The sequence below is a fragment of the Megachile rotundata genome, chromosome 8 (genome assembly GCF_050947335.1).
Source record: "Megachile rotundata isolate GNS110a chromosome 8, iyMegRotu1, whole genome shotgun sequence".
Lineage (NCBI taxonomy): Eukaryota > Metazoa > Arthropoda > Insecta > Hymenoptera > Megachilidae > Megachile > Megachile rotundata.
The window spans coordinates 9,582,037-9,604,922 of NC_134990.1; the positions used below are offsets into that span (position 1 = coordinate 9,582,037).

The 22,886-nt window shown below is 30.6% G+C and overlaps 2 protein-coding genes across 2 annotated transcripts; both read right to left on the reverse strand.

Moving 5' to 3' along the window:
• Positions 1 to 181: 181 nt before the first annotated feature.
• On the reverse strand, positions 182 to 14,971 carry LOC100877333 (mitochondrial 2-oxoglutarate/malate carrier protein). The gene is made up of 7 exons (XM_076534082.1): positions 14,757 to 14,971; positions 13,379 to 13,526; positions 12,928 to 13,143; positions 11,296 to 11,432; positions 882 to 1,052; positions 672 to 771; positions 182 to 439 (listed from the first exon to the last, which is right to left on the reverse strand). Exons 2-7 carry the CDS (start codon positions 13,462 to 13,464, stop codon positions 247 to 249), a joined length of 903 nt encoding a protein of 300 aa, XP_076390197.1. The 5' UTR covers positions 13,465 to 13,526; positions 14,757 to 14,971; the 3' UTR covers positions 182 to 246.
• A 109-nt stretch (positions 14,972 to 15,080) lies between these two features.
• LOC105662105 (uncharacterized) lies at positions 15,081 to 22,414 on the reverse strand. Its single transcript, XM_012282197.2, has 9 exons — positions 22,137 to 22,414; positions 21,039 to 21,203; positions 20,754 to 20,948; positions 19,255 to 19,439; positions 18,797 to 18,917; positions 18,052 to 18,259; positions 17,400 to 17,728; positions 16,663 to 16,830; positions 15,081 to 16,575 (listed from the first exon to the last, which is right to left on the reverse strand). The coding sequence occupies exons 1-9, from the start codon at positions 22,215 to 22,217 to the stop codon at positions 16,438 to 16,440; spliced, it is 1,590 nt and encodes a 529-aa protein (XP_012137587.2). The 5' UTR covers positions 22,218 to 22,414; the 3' UTR covers positions 15,081 to 16,437.
• Positions 22,415 to 22,886: the final 472 nt, after the last annotated feature.

A 22,886-nucleotide genomic window follows, 5' to 3' on the forward strand; every position in this document is an offset into this window, starting at 1 on the left:
TAAAAATTCAATTATTATTAATTTTATTCATTAATATGCTATATATTTATTACATATTTATTAATATTGATTTAATACTGCTTTCAATATGTTCTATACTTATATATAGTATAATTGAAAAATTGCTTAACTTTTTTGGATATATTTTTTTATTATAAATAATATATATATATAGTATATAATATACTACACTATAAATAACATATATATAATATACATGTACAGATTCACAAATTTGTTGTTTTGCTAAGTTGCATACCGCCTGTATAGGGCGGTAATTTGTTCGTTGAATAATAATGTCAAAACTGTGTGTGGACCGATTCTGCAATATGTAGGCCAAAAACCCTTCCACAGTGCTGGTACGCCCTCTAACTTTGCGATGGATCCCATCATTTTTATTAAGCCGGGTGGCTTTGTTGTTGTTTTTATGTTCTGCACCCTGGAAGTTATAAATTTATTAAATGTTATCAGAGACAGAGACAGAGACAGAGACAGAGATGTGGACAACTATTAATCATAGACATAGAACCTTTGACATAGCTGTATCAGTTAAAATTAGATAGAGTTTAAAGCTGAAAGTAGAAAAAGTAAAAAATAATGCTCTTCTCTATGAATATAAATGTCAATCATTTCATATAAGTATGTTACTAATTGATTTGTTATAATTTTACCTGGTTTTTGCAACATCGAGTGGCATCGAATTGAGGACAGTTATAAATCCAGATAACATTGAAGCACAGAAGTAGAGTAATGGACCATCCACCATGTATACTGTGCAAAAGAATCAATATCAATACCAGTGCAATATCAACAATATAACCTTAATTATACTAGTATAACTCAGTAAGTAAGAAAATGAAATAATCGATGTGTCAAAATACTTTTTCTAGCAATTAACATCTTGATATGACTGTAAGTTGCAAGCTGAGATATGTTAACGACCACAGCTCTTCCCATTGTTGCTACACTTCCTCTCCAAAGAGTGGTAATTCCTTCGTCCTTGGCTATTCTGTTAAACGCATGAAACACGTTTTTGTAGTTTCTTCTTTGCTCTGTAAAAAAATTTGATAATGAATATTTTTAAATATTCCCCATAAAAGAATGTAAGAATTCAAAAACATATATCACATGTCATAAAAGAACTCAAGAGTTAATATAACTGAGGTACCAAATATAAATATTTCTAATTTAGAAAAATTTGTTAATTCTTGATTAGAATTAATTAGAATTAAAATTTGTTAATTCTTAATTAGAATTAACAAATTTTTAAACTCAGATATTAAATACAAAAATCAAAATTACAATAAAATATATCGTAATATATTAATCGACAATCATTTTGCAACATATCTGCAAAAGTAAGTTAAAAAAAATAATAAATTTAAATAATTACAACAATAAATTTGTTAATAAACAATCGAAAAATATAAAATTGTAAAAAAAATGACGTTAGAATAGTTATACAACGTCCAATTAGAATGGTTGCACGCTATTGGTCGATTACATGATGTCTAATTGGCTACTGTACAGTACCAATCACTATTACACCTGAAAAGATCGAATTTGATCTATTGGTAGATTATACGATGTCTAATTGGCTGTGTTAACTACCAATAAACTCTTACAGTAGAGGGAGGTCAAATGCTCTCAGTTTTATTTTGGAAGTCGAGGAGGTCGGATCGCACCTGTCAACACTTACCGGTACGAGTCAAGGGTCCACTTAACCGATATTGTGCTTGTCCCTATGTTACCTATTGTGTTGTAACAAGTGTTTAGTGTGCTTTAATAAATATTTTTTAATAAATACGTGGGTGTATTAATAAATTTTATGGTGTAATTCTACAAGTGTCAGTGACTTTAATGGTGTGTTACCTGCATACATATACGGATATATTAGTGTACCTAGTGTATTACTTCTAGTGTTTAGTGTGCTTTAACAAATATTTTTTATTAATTATGGGGGTGTATTAATAAATTTTATGGTGTAATTCTACAAGTGTCAGTGACTTTAATGGTGTGTTACCTGCATACATATACGGATATATCAGTGTACCTAGTGTGTTACTACTAGTGTTTAGTGTGCATTATTTAATATTTTTTTATTAATTATGGGGGTGTATTAACAAATTTTATGGTGTGGTTCTACAACTGTCAATGACTTTACCTGTGTGTTTTCTTAAGTGATTGTGCATGTGTATACGGATTTATTAGTGTGTTTTATAGTGCGGTTATTTAAGTGTTTTATTAATTTTTTACTGATTTAATGTATTTTGTGGAGTGATTATTTAAGTGTTTTTACAAATTATTAATGGTTATTAGTGCACTTTATTTAATGATTATTTAAATGTTTTGACATAGTGTTACTGGTGCTTTAGTGTACTTTATGCAATGGTTATTTAAATGATTTGACATATTGTAACTGGTGCTTTAGTGTACTTTACTTAATGGTTATTTAAATGATTTGACATATTGTTACTGGTGCTTTAGTGTACTTTATGCAATGATTATTTAAGTGATTTGACATATTGTTACTGGTGCTTTAATGTACTTTATGAAATGGTTATTTAAATGTTTTGACAAACGATTACTGATATCACAGTGCACTTTATGTAGTGGTTATTTAAATGTTTTAACAAACTGTTACTAATATTTAAAGTGAAGTTACCTACATGTTCCGTTATATTTTTGCAAAAGTTCTAACATGCTCTCTAAAGTAATTACCCAAGAATTTTGACATACAATTCCAATTATTTTACAATATTTCACGTTGTGACATGAACGTTTGCAAATTTATAACCGACTCCTGCATGCCTCTATATGTTTTTACATCTCAAAATCAAAAGCTTTTTACATGTTTGCATGAGTAGTAGTAAAAAAACTTATGTTATCAAAATGCAAATCGATAAACACAGTTAATTAATCGTTGTGATTCTTTTATGATTACAGAGGGTCCACTGCCAAGCCGCCAAATTCAAATCTGACGAAGCCAAGCAGTCAACCAACCAAGTAATCAATCAATCAATCAGCCAACCAATCAATCAGTCAATCAACCTCTAAGATGCAATGCCTACCAGACGTGCTGTCACAGATGCCTTACCGGTAAAACGATCGCAGTGGTGCAAGTCAGCGATCGGTGAGTCGCATGCTTTACGATTCCTCCGGTTCCCATCATGTCGTAGGACGAATGGTCCGAAGCGACACGGGAACTGGTTGTATTTTTTATTTTTGAGCGAGCATAGTGACCACGACTGTACGATCGTGCAAAATTCGTACAAACTGTCTATTTCATTTATTAGCTCAGGTCAGGGTTTTCTTGTACATCGCGTTTTAACTTCTTTTTAATTTGAAATTAAAATTAGTACATAGAAGTCGGATGACCCTCCGATTTCACAATACTTATCGAGTCACTTTCATAAAGTTATCGAGTCACTTTCAATTTTTAAGTCCGCGTGAAAATTTTTTAAATAAATGTACAAGAAAGTATCGCGAAAAACAGATTTCGATATCAAAGTTATTTACGAATGTTTGAGTCATTTAGAAATTTACTTTGATATCACAAATCTGTTAAAAATGAAACTACCGATATACTTAGATTTTTGCAAAGTGATCTTCCATTTTCCATTTTGAAAGTTTTTTAAAGTTAGAGTCAATTTTTGCTGGAAGACACTTTATTAGCATGTTTCTAATCACGTTTTTTAGCTCAGGATTTTCAGCACACATGAAGAAAACTGGTAGGTCAAAATACATGTGGCTGTGTTCATTTTTATGCTCTATACTCATGCGCGTGCTTAGATGCTACTCGCATGAGTTAGGGCAGGTGGACACGGTTTAGTTTTAAGATGCTTTGGCGATCGACAAATTGACAGTGAATTATCGACACAAGTTACACGTGTGTGTGTGGTTAGGTCGTGGACCTTGTGTCGATTAAACTATAGATTTATTTTTTAAATTTTGCAAAATTTTATGTGAAAATGCATACGAAATGCAAGTCGAGTCATTTGAAAATGCATACAAAATGCAAGTAGAGTCATTTGAAAATGATATAAATTGAATTAGTTACAAAATTGTATGAGTAGTTTAAATTATTACATGTACATATTACATTGAATATTCGAAAGAGTACAAAAATGAAATATGTTCAATGTTCACTGTCGATTGTCGATCGATTTCAGCAAAAAGGTATGAGTTAGAGTGTGAATGTAGTATTGAACTCGGGTGTCGGAGACGTCCCGAGACGTACTCCCTAGGATTAGGCTTTTTTGCACCCGGGTGGTATGTGTGAGAACCGTGGAGTGTGTTTTTGTGAGAGTGGACTTTGCAATTTTTTAAATATAGCGATAGGCAGGCAGGTAGCTTACTTCTGGTGTGAATGAGTTAGTTTTAAGTAGGTAGGGCCAGAGCAAGCTTTCACGTTTCTCTGTCCTTCTCTCACACGTGAGATGCTTGCATCTGGGGGGTTCACGAAAAATCGAGAAGAGAAAAATATTAAATATGAATTTATTTAATATTCTCTTGAACTCGATTGTTCGTTCAGGCCAGGCCTTTTAGTTTGTAAGTCGCAGTCGGGTTCTAGATCCGACTGCAAAAATGAAGTATAAAGTGAAGTGAAGTGCAGTGAAATAAAATATTCTGCTCGGACATTCTTTTACGGACAGCGCATTCTGAGAATCGCTGGTCGTATCTTTTTATTTTGAATAATTTTTCTTTCTTATTAATTTAATTTATTTATTACATAAAACTTCGATTTTGTTATCGATCGAAATAAATGGATAGTGGTGCAATTTTATTTCTATAAAATTATCCGCTATCTGTTTATGGAGATTGATAGCGAAATTGAAATTTTATGTGAAAAATAAGAATGTCCGAGTTACCGTAAAAATTCGCGAGTGATTTTTGTGAGGCTTTGCCGAAGAGAGAAGAGGCTATATGCCGAAGAGCCCCGGCAAAAATTGCCAAAGAAGAGGGGAACTATTAATGAATGTCCATCCTAAGATCTTAGGATGGACAGTCATTCTGTCACTATGCTCGCTATTATTTTCTTGTATTTCACATGTGTTTTTTGAACGATACAAAATGTATCGTCAAGTTTTGCTCAAATTTTTACGAGCATAGCCACTCGCGATTTTATTCGCGATTCGAGATTTTTATGCCCTCCCTATTAAATTCCGCGATTAGAGATTTTTGTATAACTTTGCGATTACATTTTGAGATTAGAGATTTGCATATCCCTTCGCGATTCGAGATTTTTATACTTTCAAGATTAAATTTTGAGATTAGAGATTTTTGTGTCCCTTTGCAATTATATTACGAAATTAGAGACTTTGTATCCCTTCGCGATTCGAGATGTTTATACCCTCGCGATTATATTACGAAATTAGAGATTTTTATATCCCTTCGCGATTATATTTTGAGATTCGCGATTTTTATATCCCTTCGCGATTATATTTTGAGATTCACGATTTTTATATCCTTTCGCGATTTTAATTTCTCCCAATTTTATGTGTTAATTATTTTTCTCTGTTTCAGGAATTGATTTTGTATAAATTGTTTTATTGTTGATTGATTTTAAATTCGTAATTTTCATTGTGTTTCCTGTTTTCCGGTAGGATCGTTTCACTTTTTTTCGTACAATTTTATAGGTTAATAAAGTTTTGTTTGTTTCAGAATTTAATTTTTTGAAAAGTTATGTTGTTCTCTGTTCTGAAATCCGCAATTTTCATTGCGTTTTGTATTTTTTGAAATTCTTGTATGAAATAAAGAAAAATTTTGCACCTTCTCCCACAATTTTCCGCGTTAATAAATTTTTCTATGTTTCAGAATTTAATTTTTGGTAAGTTCTTACTTTGTTCTCTCTTCCCAAATTTTTGTGCTAATAAATTTTTGCCTGTTTCAGAGTTTGTTCTTTGTTAAGTTATCTTGTTGTTCTCTTCTCTCGAATTTCTGTATTAATTAATTTTTCTATGTTTCAGAATTTAATTTTTGGTAAGTTCTTACATTGTTCTCTTTTCTCAAATTTCTAAGTTAATAAATTTTTGTCTGTTTCAGAATTGAATTCTTGGTAAGTTATCATGTTCTCTCTTCTCAAATTTCTGTGCTAATAAATTTTTCTATATTTCAGAATTTAATTTTTGGTAAGTTCCGTTCAATGCATTAGTTTTTTAACTCCGAGCTGTGGGTGGAAGGGTGGGCTCGGGCGCAGGTTTTTCGTCACGACACGTGGCGAAAAGCCTGCGCACATTGTAAGTACCTCCTATTCTAACTTGCACTCATCTTTCTCACAATTTTTTAACTTACATATTAGACTGTAGTAATAGTTTGTCATTTTTTTCAATTTTACCAAATTTAAAAGAAAGTTCTTCCAACTTTCTTTCATATCCCTTGCTTTTTTTCAAAGTTTGATATGCGAGTGCAATTTTAGAATAGGAGGTACATGTAGGGCATTTAGAATATGTAACAGTATGTGTGAGTGCGTGAATGTGTCCTGCATCCTCTACTCACTTATAGGACCTCTAATACTCTTTCTGACTTTATTTCTAGCTTCAAAGCTTTCAAGATTCTATTTTTTCCTGTCTCTTACTTTATTATTCGGTTGGTTTTTAATACTTGTACATTGATTTCAGTTTCTCTTTCATTTTATGCGTGAATATTATTTGGAGTGTCGAAATTTTTGGATCACCTCGTCATTTCTATTCGGTTCTGAAGTTTTTAATTTCTTGACAATTTTATTTGTCTTTTTATTTCGGAGTTGAGATTTTCAACATCGTAATTTCTTGAGGATTTTAAGGTTTTCAAAATCTACGATTTCGATTTTTGAAGAGTTTTGTTTCGGAGGGAGATTTTATTCCTTACTCTTTCAATTTTTTGCCATAATTGTTTTTGTCTATTTCAGGTTTTGATTTCAAGTAAGTAATTTATTGATTTATGTTTGTCTAATTCCTCTTTGGCTGTTTCAGATTTTTATTTCAAATTAGTAATTTAATTATTCATGTGTGTCTAATTATATTTGTCTGTTTCAGATTTTTATTTTAAGTAAGTAATTTAATTTTTCTTATGTGTCTAATGCTATTTATTTGTTTCAGATTTTTATTTCAAGTAAGTAATTCAATGATTTATGTTTGCCTAATTATATTTGTCTGTTTCAGGTTTTTATATTAAGTAAGTAATTTTGAATGGTTAATATTTGTCTCAACTATTTTTGTATGTTTCAGTTTTTAACTTTATGTAAGTAATTCTTAATAATTCATATTTGTCTGTTTCAGGAATTAATTTTAAGTAAGTAATTTATTTTCTGTGTCAATAAATATTCGTTTGTTTCAGGAATTTATTTCAAGTAAGTAATTTATTTTCTGTGTCAATAAATATTCGTTTGTTTCAGGAATTTATTTCAAGTAAGTAATTTATTTTCTGTCTTAATAAATATTTGTTTGTTTCAGGTTTTAATTTTATGTAAGTAATTTTTAATGTTTCAAAATTTGTCTTAATTATTTTTGAATGTTTCAGCTTTTAATTTCAAGTAAATAATTTTTAATGGTTTATATTTGTCTTAATTATTTTGGTCTGTTTCAGATTTTTATTTTAAGTAAGTAATGTTTCATATGTGTCTAATTACATTTACTTGTTTCAGATTTTTATTTTAAGTAAATAATTTAATTATTCATGTATCTAATCACATTTTTATGTTTCAGATTTTAATTTTAATAATTCATGTTTGTCTTAATTTTATTCAGACGTTTCAGGTTTTTATTTTAATAATTCATGTTTGTCTTAATTTTATTCGGATGTTTCAGGTTTTTATTTTAATAATTCATGTTTGTCTTAATTTCATTCAGATGTTTCAGGTTCTTATTTCAATTAGGTAATGAAATGTTTCATATGTGTCTTAATTACATTTTTATGTTACAGGTTAAAATTTTAAATAATTGTATATGTCCCAAGTATATTGCATTTTATTTACGTATTTTTATCGAGTCGACTCGAGTTTTATTTCACTTTTATTCCGAAACTGTTAGCATGAATTTTTCATGTTAGCATGAATTGTGCATGCCTGAACATTATAACGTTTCTAATCTTGCATGTGCTTCTCTATTTCTTTTTTTTATTGTTACTTCCAATTATTGTATAGATAATGAATCGGTCATCATTGAAGACTTCCTTCGAGGGACTTCATCAACTAATTTTAAGTAATTTTAAGTTAATTTTAAGTTGCGTCTATTGTAATACATTGTAGTGTGAATGAGTGTACGTCTGAAATGCGTATACGCGAAGATTGAAGACATCGATCATCGAGGGATCATCGAGGAATCTTCGAGGGATGCGTGCGTTAGTTTTAAATTAATTTTATGTGTGAGTTAGTTGTAAGTTAAGTATGCTCGTGGGCGGGCGAGTGGGTCCTTGTAAGTGCCTCTTATTCTAACTTGCACTCGTCTTCTCAATTCTCAAACTTTGAACGCGTTAGCTTGTAGTGATCTCAGTTATTTTTTGCCAATCATTCCGAACCCAAGTGGATCATTGGGGGTTCATAGCGCTGTGAACACGCGGCAGAGGTGAGCTGCAAGTGCTGGTGTAGCGCCAGGGACACATCTCTGCGGGGCCGATCGATTGATGAACCATCTCGATCTGCCGCCTCACGGCAGGGGTCTCCTCTCTGCGGTCAGACTTGCTTCAAACGCAAGCGGGGAGAAATGGGAGACCCTCCGCGGATGTGTCACTCGTTCTTGCCAGTATTTTCGGTTCATCTCTGTCTCGTGGTTCACGTAAGCCACTATGGACTACCCTTTGACCCATGGAAGGCGAGGTTCACTTGGCGAAAAATACTGATCCCCTTTTTTCACAGAAAGTTCTTCTAACTTTCTTTTCTTCTAATAGAAAGTTCTTCTAACTTTCTTCCCTTTGCTTTTTGAATTCGTCATAGATTATTCGAGTGCAATCTTAGAATAAGAGGTACCATGCGGCGTTTAAAATAAGTTAAGCGTATGTGTGTGGGTACCCATGCGATTAGTATTAAGTTAATATATGTGTGTGTGTAATACACGTTCTTTGCTGCATTGTGGCAAAGAACTTGTATATGCGAGCCTATGAGCTAAGTAGAGTCAGAACTCATTTACCCTTCCGATAAATGAGCGATTTGCAAATGGAGGGTGGTAGGGATTTGGAGTTAGGGTGGGTCACTTTTTAACGTAGCCACCTCCTCGTGGTGTGACCCGGTAATCGATGTCGTTTTCTAAATATTTTTCACGAAATTAACTTTAGAAAACGATATCGAGCTAAGAGCTACGATTATAACTTCTCAATTTCATATCTAAATTACATTAATTCCGAGCTGTGGGAGGAAGGGTGGGCTCGGGCGCAGGTTTTTCGTCACATGTGGCGAAAAGCTTGCGCAAAGTGCCTTTTGTTCTAACTTGCACTTATCTTTACAAATATTCTTTACCTTGTTACGTATTAGATTGTAGTAATAGCCATTTTCATTGTCAATTGCTCGAAACTTAAAAGAAAGTTCTTCAAACTTTCTTCTTTACCCCTTTTCTCTACAAAGTTTAAATTATACAAGTGCAATTTTAGAACAAAAGGCACATTTAGGGCTTAATCATTTTTGTATGTTTCAGGTTTTTATTTTATGTATGTAATTTATTTATTCATATGTGTCTCAATTGTATTTGTATGTTTCAGGGTTCAATTTTAAGGATTCTTGTTTGTTTCAATTTCATTGAGATGTTCCAGGTTCTTGTGTTAATAATACTTGTTTGTCTTAATTTCATTCAGATGTTTCAGCTTTTTATTTTAACTAGATAATCTTGCATTTCCTTTTCTGTTTCCTTTTTTTAATATCACATATACTTATTGTACAGGTAATGAATAGTTCATCATTGAAGACATCGATCATCGAGGGATCATCGAGGGATCATCGAGGGATCATCGAGGGATCATCGAGGGATGCGTGCGCTAGTTGTAAGTTGATTTTATGCGTGTGTTAGTTTTAAGTAATTGTAATCGTGTGGGAAGGGTGGGTGGGTCCTTGTAAGTACCTCTCATTCCAACTTGCACTCATCTGCTCAATTCTCAATATTTGTACGCGTTAGCTTGTAGTATACCCACATATTTTTTGTCAATCGTTCTGCGCCCAAGTGGATCATTGGGGGTTCACAGCGCTGTGAACACGCGGTAGAGGTGAGCTGCAAGTGCCGGTGTAGGGCGAGTGATATTCTTTGCCCGGCGGGGCGGATCGGGGTTGGCACCTCTCATACTCTGACGTGCCTCCCCGACCCGCCGCCATTCTGCCAAGGGGCATCACGGTCTGGGTATCCTCTCTGTAGTAAGACGCGAGAGCGCTGGGGGAAATGGGAACCCTCCGCCAACTGGGGTGTATCACTCGTTCTTACCAAAGGTATCTTCGGTTCATCTTTGCCGTCGTGGTTCACGTAAGCCACTATGGGCTACCCTTTGACCCATGGAAAGCAAGGTTCAGTTGGCGAAAAATACCTTTCCCCTTTTTTGACAGAAAGTTCTTCTAACTTTCTTTTCTTTTAGTAGAAAGTTCTTCTAACTTTCTTATTTCCCTTTGCTTTTTGAATTCGTCATAGATTATTTGAGTGTAATCTTAGAATGAGAGGTACCCTGCGGCGTTTAGAATAAGTTAAGCGTATGCGTAGGATCCTATGCAATTAGTATTAAGTTAATGTATGTGTGTGTGTGTGTGTGATACAAGTTCTTTGCTGGATTTTGGTAAAGAACTTGTATATGCGAGCCTATGAGCTGAGTAGAGTCAGAATTCATTTATCCTTCTGATAAATGAAGTTGCATTTGGAGGGTGGTAGGGATTTGGAGTTAGGGTGGGTCACTGTCGTAGCAACCTCCACGTGGTGTGACCTGGTAATCGATATCGTTTTCTAAACATTTTTACAAAAAATTTTAGAGAACGATATCGAGCTAATAGCTACGAATTAAATTATAATTTGTTTCACATTTTCTTTTACGAAAATGTTTGGATCAAGTGAACATGTATGACAAGTTCCACACTTATCCAAATCTAGATTTACAATTGTTATAATAAAATGAAAACTTTGTAGAACTAGATGACAGCAGATAAGAAACCACAGAGTAAACTAGAGACAACCTAACATTCCTACCAAGTAAAAAAATATCTCATTCATACTAGCTTCATACACTTAGCACTCTTACCAACCCATTTTGTTGTAAAAATAACATCACAGTATAAACGGTTTAAAGTAAAACAACAATAAAACAGTGAGTATAAACAAATAACTTAGAACATATTAAGAAGATTATAATATTAACCTTTCGGTAATCTGCCATCGGCTGACATTCTTACAAGAGCCACTTCCGCCGGCGTTCCAACAAAAGCACCAGTAGCCCCTGCTGTACCGGCCATGAGTGCTAATATGCCAAAACCGGGAGGCTCAGGAAATCGGATCCTAGTAATAATCACATCATCACATTAAATTATGGCATGTAAAGATTTATGTAATAGGTGACGTTTGAATAGGTATACAGGGTTTTCCTAAAGTCCAACACCATAGTCGAGTACCGAAAGTGTCTTTTCTCCCGTCAAAATTTATTTTACACACATGTAATTAGATAAAGGATCGAGAAAATTGTGAGGACGTTTCCCAACTTTCTTTACAGCCGCGTGTCAGATCTTTAATTCGAAATTGAACGGGTACGCGCTCCCACGTGAATTATTATCTCCTCGTTGCTTGCTCGCGACAACATTTTCCTTTCCTTATGCGCCGAGTACAGGATCTCTCTAAAGTCCAACCCCATCCTTACATTACGGAAACGGCGTTAAATATGAAAAAATGTTTCAGACAAAAGTTGTAGATATCAAGGTTAAGATGGTGGCAACAATTTGACCTTGGTCGTTTGAAGGTCACGTCTTCAGTTTCTTAAATAGAACCCCATTTATTGCATATTGTAGCCTCGACGTTTTCAAACCACTACCTATGTTTTTTGTGCGAGTCATTCCCAACATACGGAGCTTCAAAGTTGACGTATCGTCAGCATTCGCATTACCCAAGGTGCACCGCGCGAGGGTTGCACGATCAGATTTACGCCACTTATGTGACAACTTTGAAGCTTCGTATCTTGGGAATGACTCCCACAAAAAACAAACATAGTGTTTTGAAAACGTCGCTACAATATGCAATAAATGGGGTTCTATTTAAGAAACTGAAGACGTGACCTTCAAACCAAGGTCAAATTTTCGCCATCTTAACCCTTGATATCTACAACTTTTCTGAAACATTTTCCCATGTTTGAAGCTGTTATATGGGGTTTAGATCCTGTAGATATCTTATAGGTATTAATAGAAACTCTTTGTGAAATCTACTGAAATATTTGAACTATTGTAGAAATCTGTAAGGTGAATGTATGTAGATTTTGATAGACTCGATTTATAAAATAGATTTTAATAGTGTTTTATATATCTTTTATAGACGATATGTGCAATTTTCCAGGGACTTTAATCCTTAACTTCATAGAGAGACGTTTAAGACCCCAGCTACTAAAAATGAATTTTACAAATAAAATACTCGTTATTTTAATTTGAGAATTAAATTAAAAAAATTAAATTAATCTTTGGAAGTTTTTAATCGATTTCACAGTTGATGTAAATTTAAACAGTGAATATGAAAAATAATCAGAAACTTGAAGAAATTAAAAAATGGTCTGCACAGAAAAATTAAAAATTTATTTCTATTTTAATGTAAAAAGCTGAAATTTTACTTAAATAGCCGTGAGATATAAGTTTGAGAAGAAAAATAATGAAAATATCGTGGTTTCAAAAAAGATATTCTAATTTTCAGAATATAATGACTAAAATTAAAGCTGTGGTCATTTCATATTAATGTAACATGTGTGAGTTAAGGGTTAATGTAAAATATGTTTCTGGTTTTTAAAAATATTACTCACTTCCAGTGGTCTTGCAGAGTGTTAAAAATACCAAGCCTGACAGTGGTGTACGTGGCTTGTCGTACGAGGCCGGCAGTTAAACCAGAATAAAATGCCAAAATTCCCTCGTTTCGATATATATTACTGACAACGTTTATGATCGAGGTCTTCTCATGTTGCACTTGAATTCGATTTTTGATCACATCCATGGGATGGACAAAACAAGTTGCAGCCATACTGAAACAAATTGAGAGAAATGTGGACTTATATTGTATGAAATTTCGAATGTTTTCGATTTTCACAATTAAAAGTCGCAGCATCAAGGGTTAATAATTTAGTTTTAGTGTACAGTAATGTCTGATTTCGAATATTCTTATAATTTATAAATTTGAAAATTAAAATTTGAAATGTAGAGACTAAATTAATGTTGAAGACTGAATTTATCAGCGAGAATAATTTAGAATTTAGATACCCGCAGAATCCAGCATTAATAAATGTGAATAAAGGAGGCAATGGCGCTGGCTTTTTCTTTTCGCCATCGTCAGATCCTTGAGACATTTTTGATGTGTGTAAGAGTTTCCAAAATAAACGGTATCAAAGAGTTCCTTTTGGGGTGAAATCTGTGAAGATGTAATATAATATAATACAATATAATTTGTATTAAGAAAATGGTAGACAGGAAATTATATATCAAAAGAGGGTATATTTAATGTGTGGGAAGGAAATTTTATTTGAGGATAGAAAGAAGAAGATTGAAATTTTGAGAAATTAGGATTATATTTTTGAAGTTGGGAAATTTGGAAGTTGGTGGTTATAGAATTGCAGTATTTTGTGATTGGGAGTTTTGGGAAATGGGAAGATATGGAGTTGCGAGTTTTGAGAATTGAGAAATTTGAAAATATATGAATTTCAGAAATTGAGAGTTTGAGAATTTGAGTATTTGAGAATTTGGAGATTTGAAAATTTCTTAATTTGGGAATCTTATAATTTTGTGATTTGGAGTTTTGGGAAATGGGAAGATTTGGAGTTGCGAGTTCTGAGAATTGAGAAATTTGAAAATATATGAATTTCAGAAATTGAGAGTTTGAGAATTCGAAGATTTGAAGATTTGAAAATTTCTTAATTTGGGAATCTTATAATTTTGTGATTTGGAGTTTTGGGAAATGGGAAGATTTGGAGTTGCGAGTTCTGAGAATTGAGAAATTTGAAAATATATGAATTTCAGAAATTGAGAGTTTGAGAATTCGAAGATTTGAAGATTTGAAAATTTCTTAATTTGGGAATCTTATAATTTTGTGATTTGGAGTTTTGGGAAATGGGAAGATATGGAGTTGCGAGTTTTGAGAATTGAGAAATTTGAAAATATATGAATTTCAAAAATTGAGAGTTTGAGAATTTGAGAATTCGAGAATTTGAAGATTTGAAAATTGCTTAATTTGGGAATTTTATAATTAAGCATTTTGAGAATTTGAGAAGTATTGAACTTGCAGTTTTGAGAATTGTGGAATTTTGCAATTTGGGGTTCTAAGAATAAAGGAAATTTGGGATTTGAAATTTGAAGTTTTGAAATTTGGAAAATTGCAAATCTAGTCATTTTAGAATTTGGAAATTCGGAGATTTAGGAAATTGAAATTTGAGAGATTCAATATTCTAAGAATTTAAGTGTTGTAAAAATATCAAGCTTTTAAATTTCTTTCAAAAATTTCAAATTAAAAAAGTTTCATATCATCAATTTTCATATTTCTCCAACGATTTTGAATCTGACTAAAATTGCTAAATTTGTATACTAAATGTAGTACTGGCATATAAAAATATAGAAGCTTATAAAACGAAACAACAAAATTGCTCACCGTTTTTGTCAAAAGTATTACAAAAATATTACATGCATATAACCTATATTTTGAATATTTTCAGTTCTCATGAATCTTCAGAGAATTAACTCCAGGATTCATAATATTAAAATCCTTCGTTTTCCTACAAACCTTCTTCGTAAATTCCTATAAAAATATAAAATTAACATAACAATGTTTTCTTTAGGTTAAAACTGTACAAACATTGTTCTCCTGACGCATGTCAAGATAATTTAAATAAAATGAAGAAAGTCAATAATTCTCTTTTCATTTGTTATTATTTTATTTATTTGTTCCAATATTACAGGTGTGTCTTTCTCATGATTAATTATGTTGTTCTAATAAAGTTTTGAATAAAATATACTATCAAACGTAACGCGCTATAAAATTGCAAAAACATTGTTTATGAAAATTGTTTTCTATTTTAGAAGAATTAACCCTTAACTCACACATGTTACATTAATATGAAATGACCACAGCTTTAATTTTAGTCATTATATTCTGAAAAGTAGAATATCATTTTTGAAACCACGATATTTTCATTACTTTTCTTCTCAAACTTATATCTCATGGCTATTTAAGTAAAATTTCAGCTTTTACATTAAAATAGAAATAAATTTTTAATTTTTCTGTGCAGATCATTTTTTAATTTCTTTACGTTTCTGATTATTTTTCATATTCACTGTTTAAATTTACATCAGCTGTGAAATCGATTAAAAACTTCCAAAGATTAATTTAATTTTTTTAATTTAATTCTCAAATTAAAATAACGAGTATTTTATTTGTAAAATTCATTTTTAGTAGCTGGGGTCTTAAACGTCTCTCTATGAAGTTAAGGATTAAAGTCCCTGGAAAATTGCACATATCGTCTATAAAAGATATATAAAACACTATTAAAATCTATTTTATAAATCGCGTCTATCAAAATCTACATACATTCACCTTACAGATTTCTACAATAGTTCAAATATTTCAGTAGATTTCACAAAGAGTTTCTATTAATACATATAAGATATCTACAGGATCTAAACCCCATATAACAGCTTCAAACATGGGAAAATGTTTCAGAAAAGTTGTAGATATCAAGGGTTAAGATGGCGAAAATTTGACCTTGGTTTGAAGGTCGCGTCTTCAGTTTCTTAAATAGAACCCCATTTATTGCACATTGTAGCGACGTTTTCAAAACGCTATGTTTGTTTTTTGTGGGAGTCATTCCCAAGATACGAAGCTTCAAAGTTGTCACATAAGTGGCGTAAATCTGATCGTGCAACCCTCGCGCGGTGCACCTTGGGTAATGTGAATGCCGACGATACGTCAACTTTGAAGCTCCGTATCTTGGGAATGACTCGCACAAAAAACATAGGTAGTGTTTTGAAAACGTCGAGGCTACAATATGCAATAAATGGGGTTCTATTTAAGAAACTGAAGACGTGACCTTCAAACGACCTAGGTCAAATTGTTGCCACCATCTTAACCTTGATATCTACAACTTTTGTCTGAAACACTTTTCCATATTTAACGCCGTTTCCGTAATGTAAGGGTGGGGTTGGACTTTAGAGAGATCCTGTATGTTTTATAGTATAGCGCTGTTAATTCTATTTCAGCAAAGTATGTAGTTAATAATTGTTGTGTATGAATTTCTTATTCCTTCCATATTTCACTATTTATTTCACTCCACTTCTTAATTCAGATAACAAATTTTATCCTCGGGAACAAATTTCGTGCAGACACGTGGAATTCTTCTTTTTTTACGTTTGGCTTCGGCTATTGTTGCTTCTCTCTTTTTCAGAGGCAGTAGCCCCATTTCTCTCTTGCAGTCCTAAAAGGGTCACAATACTCGTTAAATATGCAATTGAAATATTTTTGTAATATTTGAAGTTAAGATTTTTTAACTAGTTTTGCATACATCCACAGCTTTGAGGATTGGAAGCAGGGGTCTAACATCTTTCGATTCGTTCAGGACCTCTTCAGCGTAATCGAGGACTTTCTTATTTTCTTTGTTAATTATTTCGGTCATGTCCATAGCTTTGTCTTCAGCAAGCTTTTCTTGTTCTCGTGTAACCTCCCTTTCACTCTGTAAATGCAATATTCGTTTGGTAATATAACTTGAGAGTAATGGCCTGAGAATTAGGAAATTTGTAAATTTAAGAAATTAGGAATTTTTAAGTTTGGAAATTTGAGGATGCTTGAATTTGGAAATAATTTGTGGTCTTGGAAACGTTGCAATTTGTACATTTAACATTCAACAAAAATAATTATTAACTAGATCTCCATACTCTCATTATAAAAATATAATTACTATCTGCAATAAAAATACATGTACCGTTATTATTAGAATAGAATCTATATGTGTTCTTCAATTCGTCGAAAGATGCACATTTTTATATTATTTCTTTTGGTTTAAATTAACATCCTGTACTTTACTTTATAGTGTTATTATATAATTTTACGTTATAACATTTCTATGACAATATATTTATCAGGAAAATATAATAACAAGGTAAATATCTATCAATTGTGTGAAGATGTTATCATACTTCCACGATAATATGTTTGTCATAAAAATACAATAAAACTGTCCATATATTATATTAATTTCAATATATTATAGTATATTAATATAATATTAATGCATTAACTTACGATATATTTCTTCAGTGACTTAGCGTACTCCATTTTCTTGTCCCTCGCTCGCTTCCGTTCCTCCGCGTCCAATTCTTTGTCATATTCAGCCCTCTTGAATCTCTGCATCAATTCCCAGGTCTTCCAATCTTTCTCCTCTTGAAGAAACTTCGACTTGGCATTCTCTGTTTCTTTTTTAAAATCATGTATCTCCTTCTTTAATCGAAGCGCATGTTCTTTTCGATTCTTCTCCTTTTCTTGGAACTGTGCTTCTTGCTCTTCCACTGCTTTTTTGTAATTTCTTTCTTCAATGTCTCCTTTGCTTTGTGTGAGTGTGCGAAACTTTTCGGCTGGTGAAATAAATATCATCAGTTATTGTTTATATTATTTATATTATTTAGAGCAGTTAGATTATTTAGATTATTTAGATTATTTAGATTATTCAGATTATTTAGATTATTTAGATTATTCAGATTATTTAGATTATTTAGATTATTTAGATTATTCAGATTATTTAGGTTATTTAGGTTATTTATATTATTTATATTATTTATATTATTTATATTATTTATATCATTTAATGAAACTTTGTAAGACAAAGTTAGTAGACTCTCAAGTCAAGTGACTTCTTGTAATAAGCTACAAAATATAATTATAATAAAAGTTAATTAACCTGTGAAATCAGCTCTACGCTCCCTCTCTTTGTTCTCATTCAATTTTACTTCTTTATATGCTTTCGCAATTCGTGCTTTAGCTTGTTTATAAATCTCTATCGCTCGATCCTCGAACGCGTCTTCATGTTTGAGCTTCAAATTAAGTTGTTTCTTCTCTTCGATGGCGTCTTTGAAAAATTGATTCAGTTTCTGCTTCTTGGTTAACAGCTACAAACAAATTTATGTGTAAACATACATGTAATGTTGCATACAAACAATATTATTTAAAATATTACATGAAGCAATATTGTAGAAAGTATTATATAAAAACAATATTACATAAAATAGTACATTAAAACAATATTCTAGAAGGTGTTATATAAAAACAATATTACATAAATTATTGCATAAAAGCAATATTATAGAAAATATTAGACACAAACAATATTATATAAAAATATTACAAACAAGATTATATAAAATATTACAAACAAGATTATATAAAATATTACACACAAACAACATTAAATAAATTATTGAAATGAAAACAACATACATATATTTACACACACACAAATAAAAATGATAAAAACATTTATTACAAACATGCAAATAAATGCAAATAAAGAAACACAAAAGCAATATGTTATAGACATATTACACACATGAAACTCAAAATATATAAAATAATATAGAACTGTTATCTACAGATATCTTTAAAAGAAGAACACTTAGAAATAATAAAATAAATGATTCAGAACCAACTTTTTGCATTTCAAATTCTTTAGCATCGGACAAATATTTAGCCATATTTATTTGATCTTGTTTCTGAGCTTCGAATTCTTTCGTTTCTTCTTCTTTCGTTGCTTTTTCCACTTCTTCGATCCTGAAAATTACGAAATTATTTTACAAATTCGAAACTATTCTAAATTATTTTGTTTAGCATTAAATTAGTAGCTTTGGTATTAAATTAAATAAATTATTTTAAAAATTCTTTTCAAATTATTTTGTTTAAAAATTTTCTGTATTTCTTCATATTTTAATTTTGTAGAAGAAAAATTGAGAAATTATTGAAAATATAATAACGATATTTCAGTTGATTAAAAATCATTTGTTTCGTTTCAATGAATAATCTCACAGGAAGAAAATAATCTATAAAATTAATTTTAATTAATATTAAATAATAAAGAAAATAAATAATAATTTAACAATATCAAATTTACTGTTTCTTCAAAGCCACAGAATAATTCCTCTTCTTTTCCAACTGTTTCTCCGCTTTCTGCTTCATTTCTTCTTCATACTTTTCCATATCCGCCCTCAGCGCTTTCACGTACGCTATTTCAGCCTCTTTATCTGCATTTTTAATAATTTCCCGAAATTTTAGTTGAGCATCCAACTCCCTGAAGCACTAATACAATCATAATAAATCATTTTAACACATCGTTTAAGAAAAACAAAAATAAGAAACAAAAATTTGTATGCTTTTAGACATAGAGGACTGAGGAGAGTTGATACATTTCGAATGAGAAGAATATTATAAATAAAATTAAATATAATTATGATTCCTTTGTTCATTTTAATTATTAAATCAGATATACACTAATATTTTTTAGGAAATGAAGGATTCAATTTTTTTAAAGTTGAGCAAGAAGCATTTTAACATATGTTACATATGCTAAATAATTTTATATACTCCACATATGCAAAATATTTTTATATACTTCATATGTGAAGAATATGTATGTATCGACATATGTACAATAACATTTTTTTACATATTCTACATTTGCAAAATATTTTTATATATTCCACATATGCTATATTTATTAATATTACATATTAGACATATGGAAAATATTTTTACATGTTACACATATACAAAATGTTTGTACATATTCTACATATGCAAAACATTTGTATGTATATGTGAAAAGTATTTATACATATATGTTCTACATATGTAAAACAATTTTATGTACTTCACATATGAAAAGTATTTATATATGTTCTACATATGTAAAACAATTTTATGTACTTCACATATGAAAAGTATTTATGTATATTCTATATATGTAAAATATATTTATGTAATTCACATATGAAAAATGTATATACATAATCTACATATGAAAAGCACTTTTATGTACTGCACATATGAAGAGTATTTATTGTATATGTTCTACATATGAGAAGCATTTTTGTGTACTTCACATATGAAGAGTATTTATATATGTTCTACATATGAGAAGCATTTTTGTGTACTTCACATATGAAGAGTATTTATATATGTTCTACATATGAGAAGCATTTTTATGTACTTCACATATGAAGAGTGTTTATATATATTCTACATATGAAAAGCACTTTTATGTACTGCACATATGAAGAGTATTTATATATGTTCTACATATGAGAAGCATTTTTGTGTACTTCACATATGAAGAGTATTTATATATGTTCTACATATGAGAAGCATTTTTATGTACTTCACATATGAAGAGTATTTATATATATTCTACATATGTAAAACAATTTTATGTACTTCACATATGAAAAATGTTTATACATATTCTACACATGCAAAACATTTTTACATATTCTACATATGAAAAACATTTTAATATACTTCACATATAAAAAATGTTTCCATGTATCTCACACGTGTAAAATATTTCTAAAATTGCATCTAAAATATCTCGATAAAATATTAGTACAAAAATACCTCAGAAGCAATGAGTCCTTGATTAATTCGCCGACACATCGGTTTCCTGTAAAGAATCAATCTCTTCGCCTGTTTTATGATTTCCGCCCTTTCTGCAGCTTTCTTTTCTGTTGCTTCTTTAACAAATCGTTCTCTTTCTTCCTCCGCTTGTTTCTCCTTCGCCAATCTCTCCTCTCTCCTTCTCCTTTTAATATCCTGTTGCAGAAGAAAATAGATAGCCATGGAACTTGATCACGAAGAATAAGATAAAAAATGAAACAACTTCATAAGGATACAAAAACGCACCTCCACAGCGGTTGTAACTGTTCTTACAACACCATCTTCCTTTTTAACTTCGTTTGATTTATTGTGTTCTTCTTCGGAATCCTTCTCTTTAATAACGGAAGTGGCTTCGCAGGCTGGGTGAGGGGCACTTGTCGGTGTTAAGGTTTTTGTAGAACTTTTTGATATCTGGTCGGAGCAGGAAATTTCATTTAGGAAAATCGAAAGAGAGGAGTGGTTACTGAAGAAGTTAGAAACTGTTATTTTGAAGAGAAATAGAGACTTTGTGACTCGTGCTATTTTCTGATAATTTTGTATTTAATATTGTTAAATGGGTGTTAAAAAGTTTTTGTGCAAATTTATATCAAATGCGAAAATTGTTAGTTGCTGATAATTTGAAAACTTAATTGAATTAGAAAATGTTATTTTGGAGAATGATAATAATACTTTATGTTCAGTGATATTATTTTAAAATTATTCTTAAATATTTCTAATACATTTGTACTAGTTTATATTGTTAATAATTAATTAATAAATTAAAAATGTTATTGTGGAAAATGATAACAATACTTTATACACAGTGATGTTATTTTAAAATTATTTCTAAACATTTATAACAAATTTGTGCTAGTTTATATTGCCAACAATTAATTAATAAATTAAAATATGTAATAATTAATAAATATGTAATACTAAAATTTAACAGTGCTGTCAAAAATTTTTAAATCATACCAAAACATTTATAACAAATTTGTATTATTTTATATTGTGAAGTAAAATAATTTAAAAAAATTAATTTGTAAAGTCACCCAATTGAGATAAAAAAATAATAATAAATATACTAATTTTAATTAGTATGTTATAAAGACTAACTTGTATAACAATACATTATTTTTAAAACTATTAATTAATAATGTCACTTTACACATAATATTCTACTTTAAAAATAATACCTTGACAATATTAAATATCTTATAAAATATTAAATTAAATATCTTAACAATACTAAAAAAACTTGATATTAAATTTAAAAAAATTAATGTGAGTTATTATACCTATCTAAATAAGCTAATTTTAAAAAATTATTTAAATGAGTTAACCATGTGACAGTGATTGACGTACTCTAACATTTTTCATTGGCTTGTTCGATTTTTGGTGACCCTCACTAGGCACCACTCGTTCAGTAGTTTTACTCTGCACCATAATTGCAATTTAAAAACAATATTATTTAATAACGTAGACTGACGTATATTGCACGATTTCTTCTTTCACTGATGTGATAATAACTGCAGATTACTATATATATACAGCACAATGGTTGCTTGGAAACTGAACTGAAAGCGATCGATACGATAAATTATCTAATTGCTGCAGTTTTTAGGAAGAAAGTAAGGTGAGCGACCCCGTTATAAGACTATGAGAATATGATTGTTTAAAAACAGTTATTTCTTAATAGCAATAATTTTTATTTAAAAAATTTAACTCACTATTTAAATTTAATTAATTTGGTTAACTAGTTTTTATAATTCTTCTGTAGTTAATTATTAAAATTAATAATTTCTTTTATTTATTTACAAACAAAAATAATTTTAGTTGTTACATTATTTATTTATTCATTTATTTATCCAGTGCTTTTTTAGTTTTGATTTTCCTTTCCATTGCTTTTTTCTATTAATTTTAGTAAATTTTAAATTTATACTAAAGAAAAGATTTATATTTTACAAGATATTTTATGAAAATTAGTTCCTTTACTTCTGCTTGAAGTAAAGGATTTTAAATTATCGGATGCAAATGGCGCCACTTAAATGGCGCCAAATTGTAGCGATATATCGATACTTTCTCCATCGATAAACCGTTGCCATTCGTTGGACC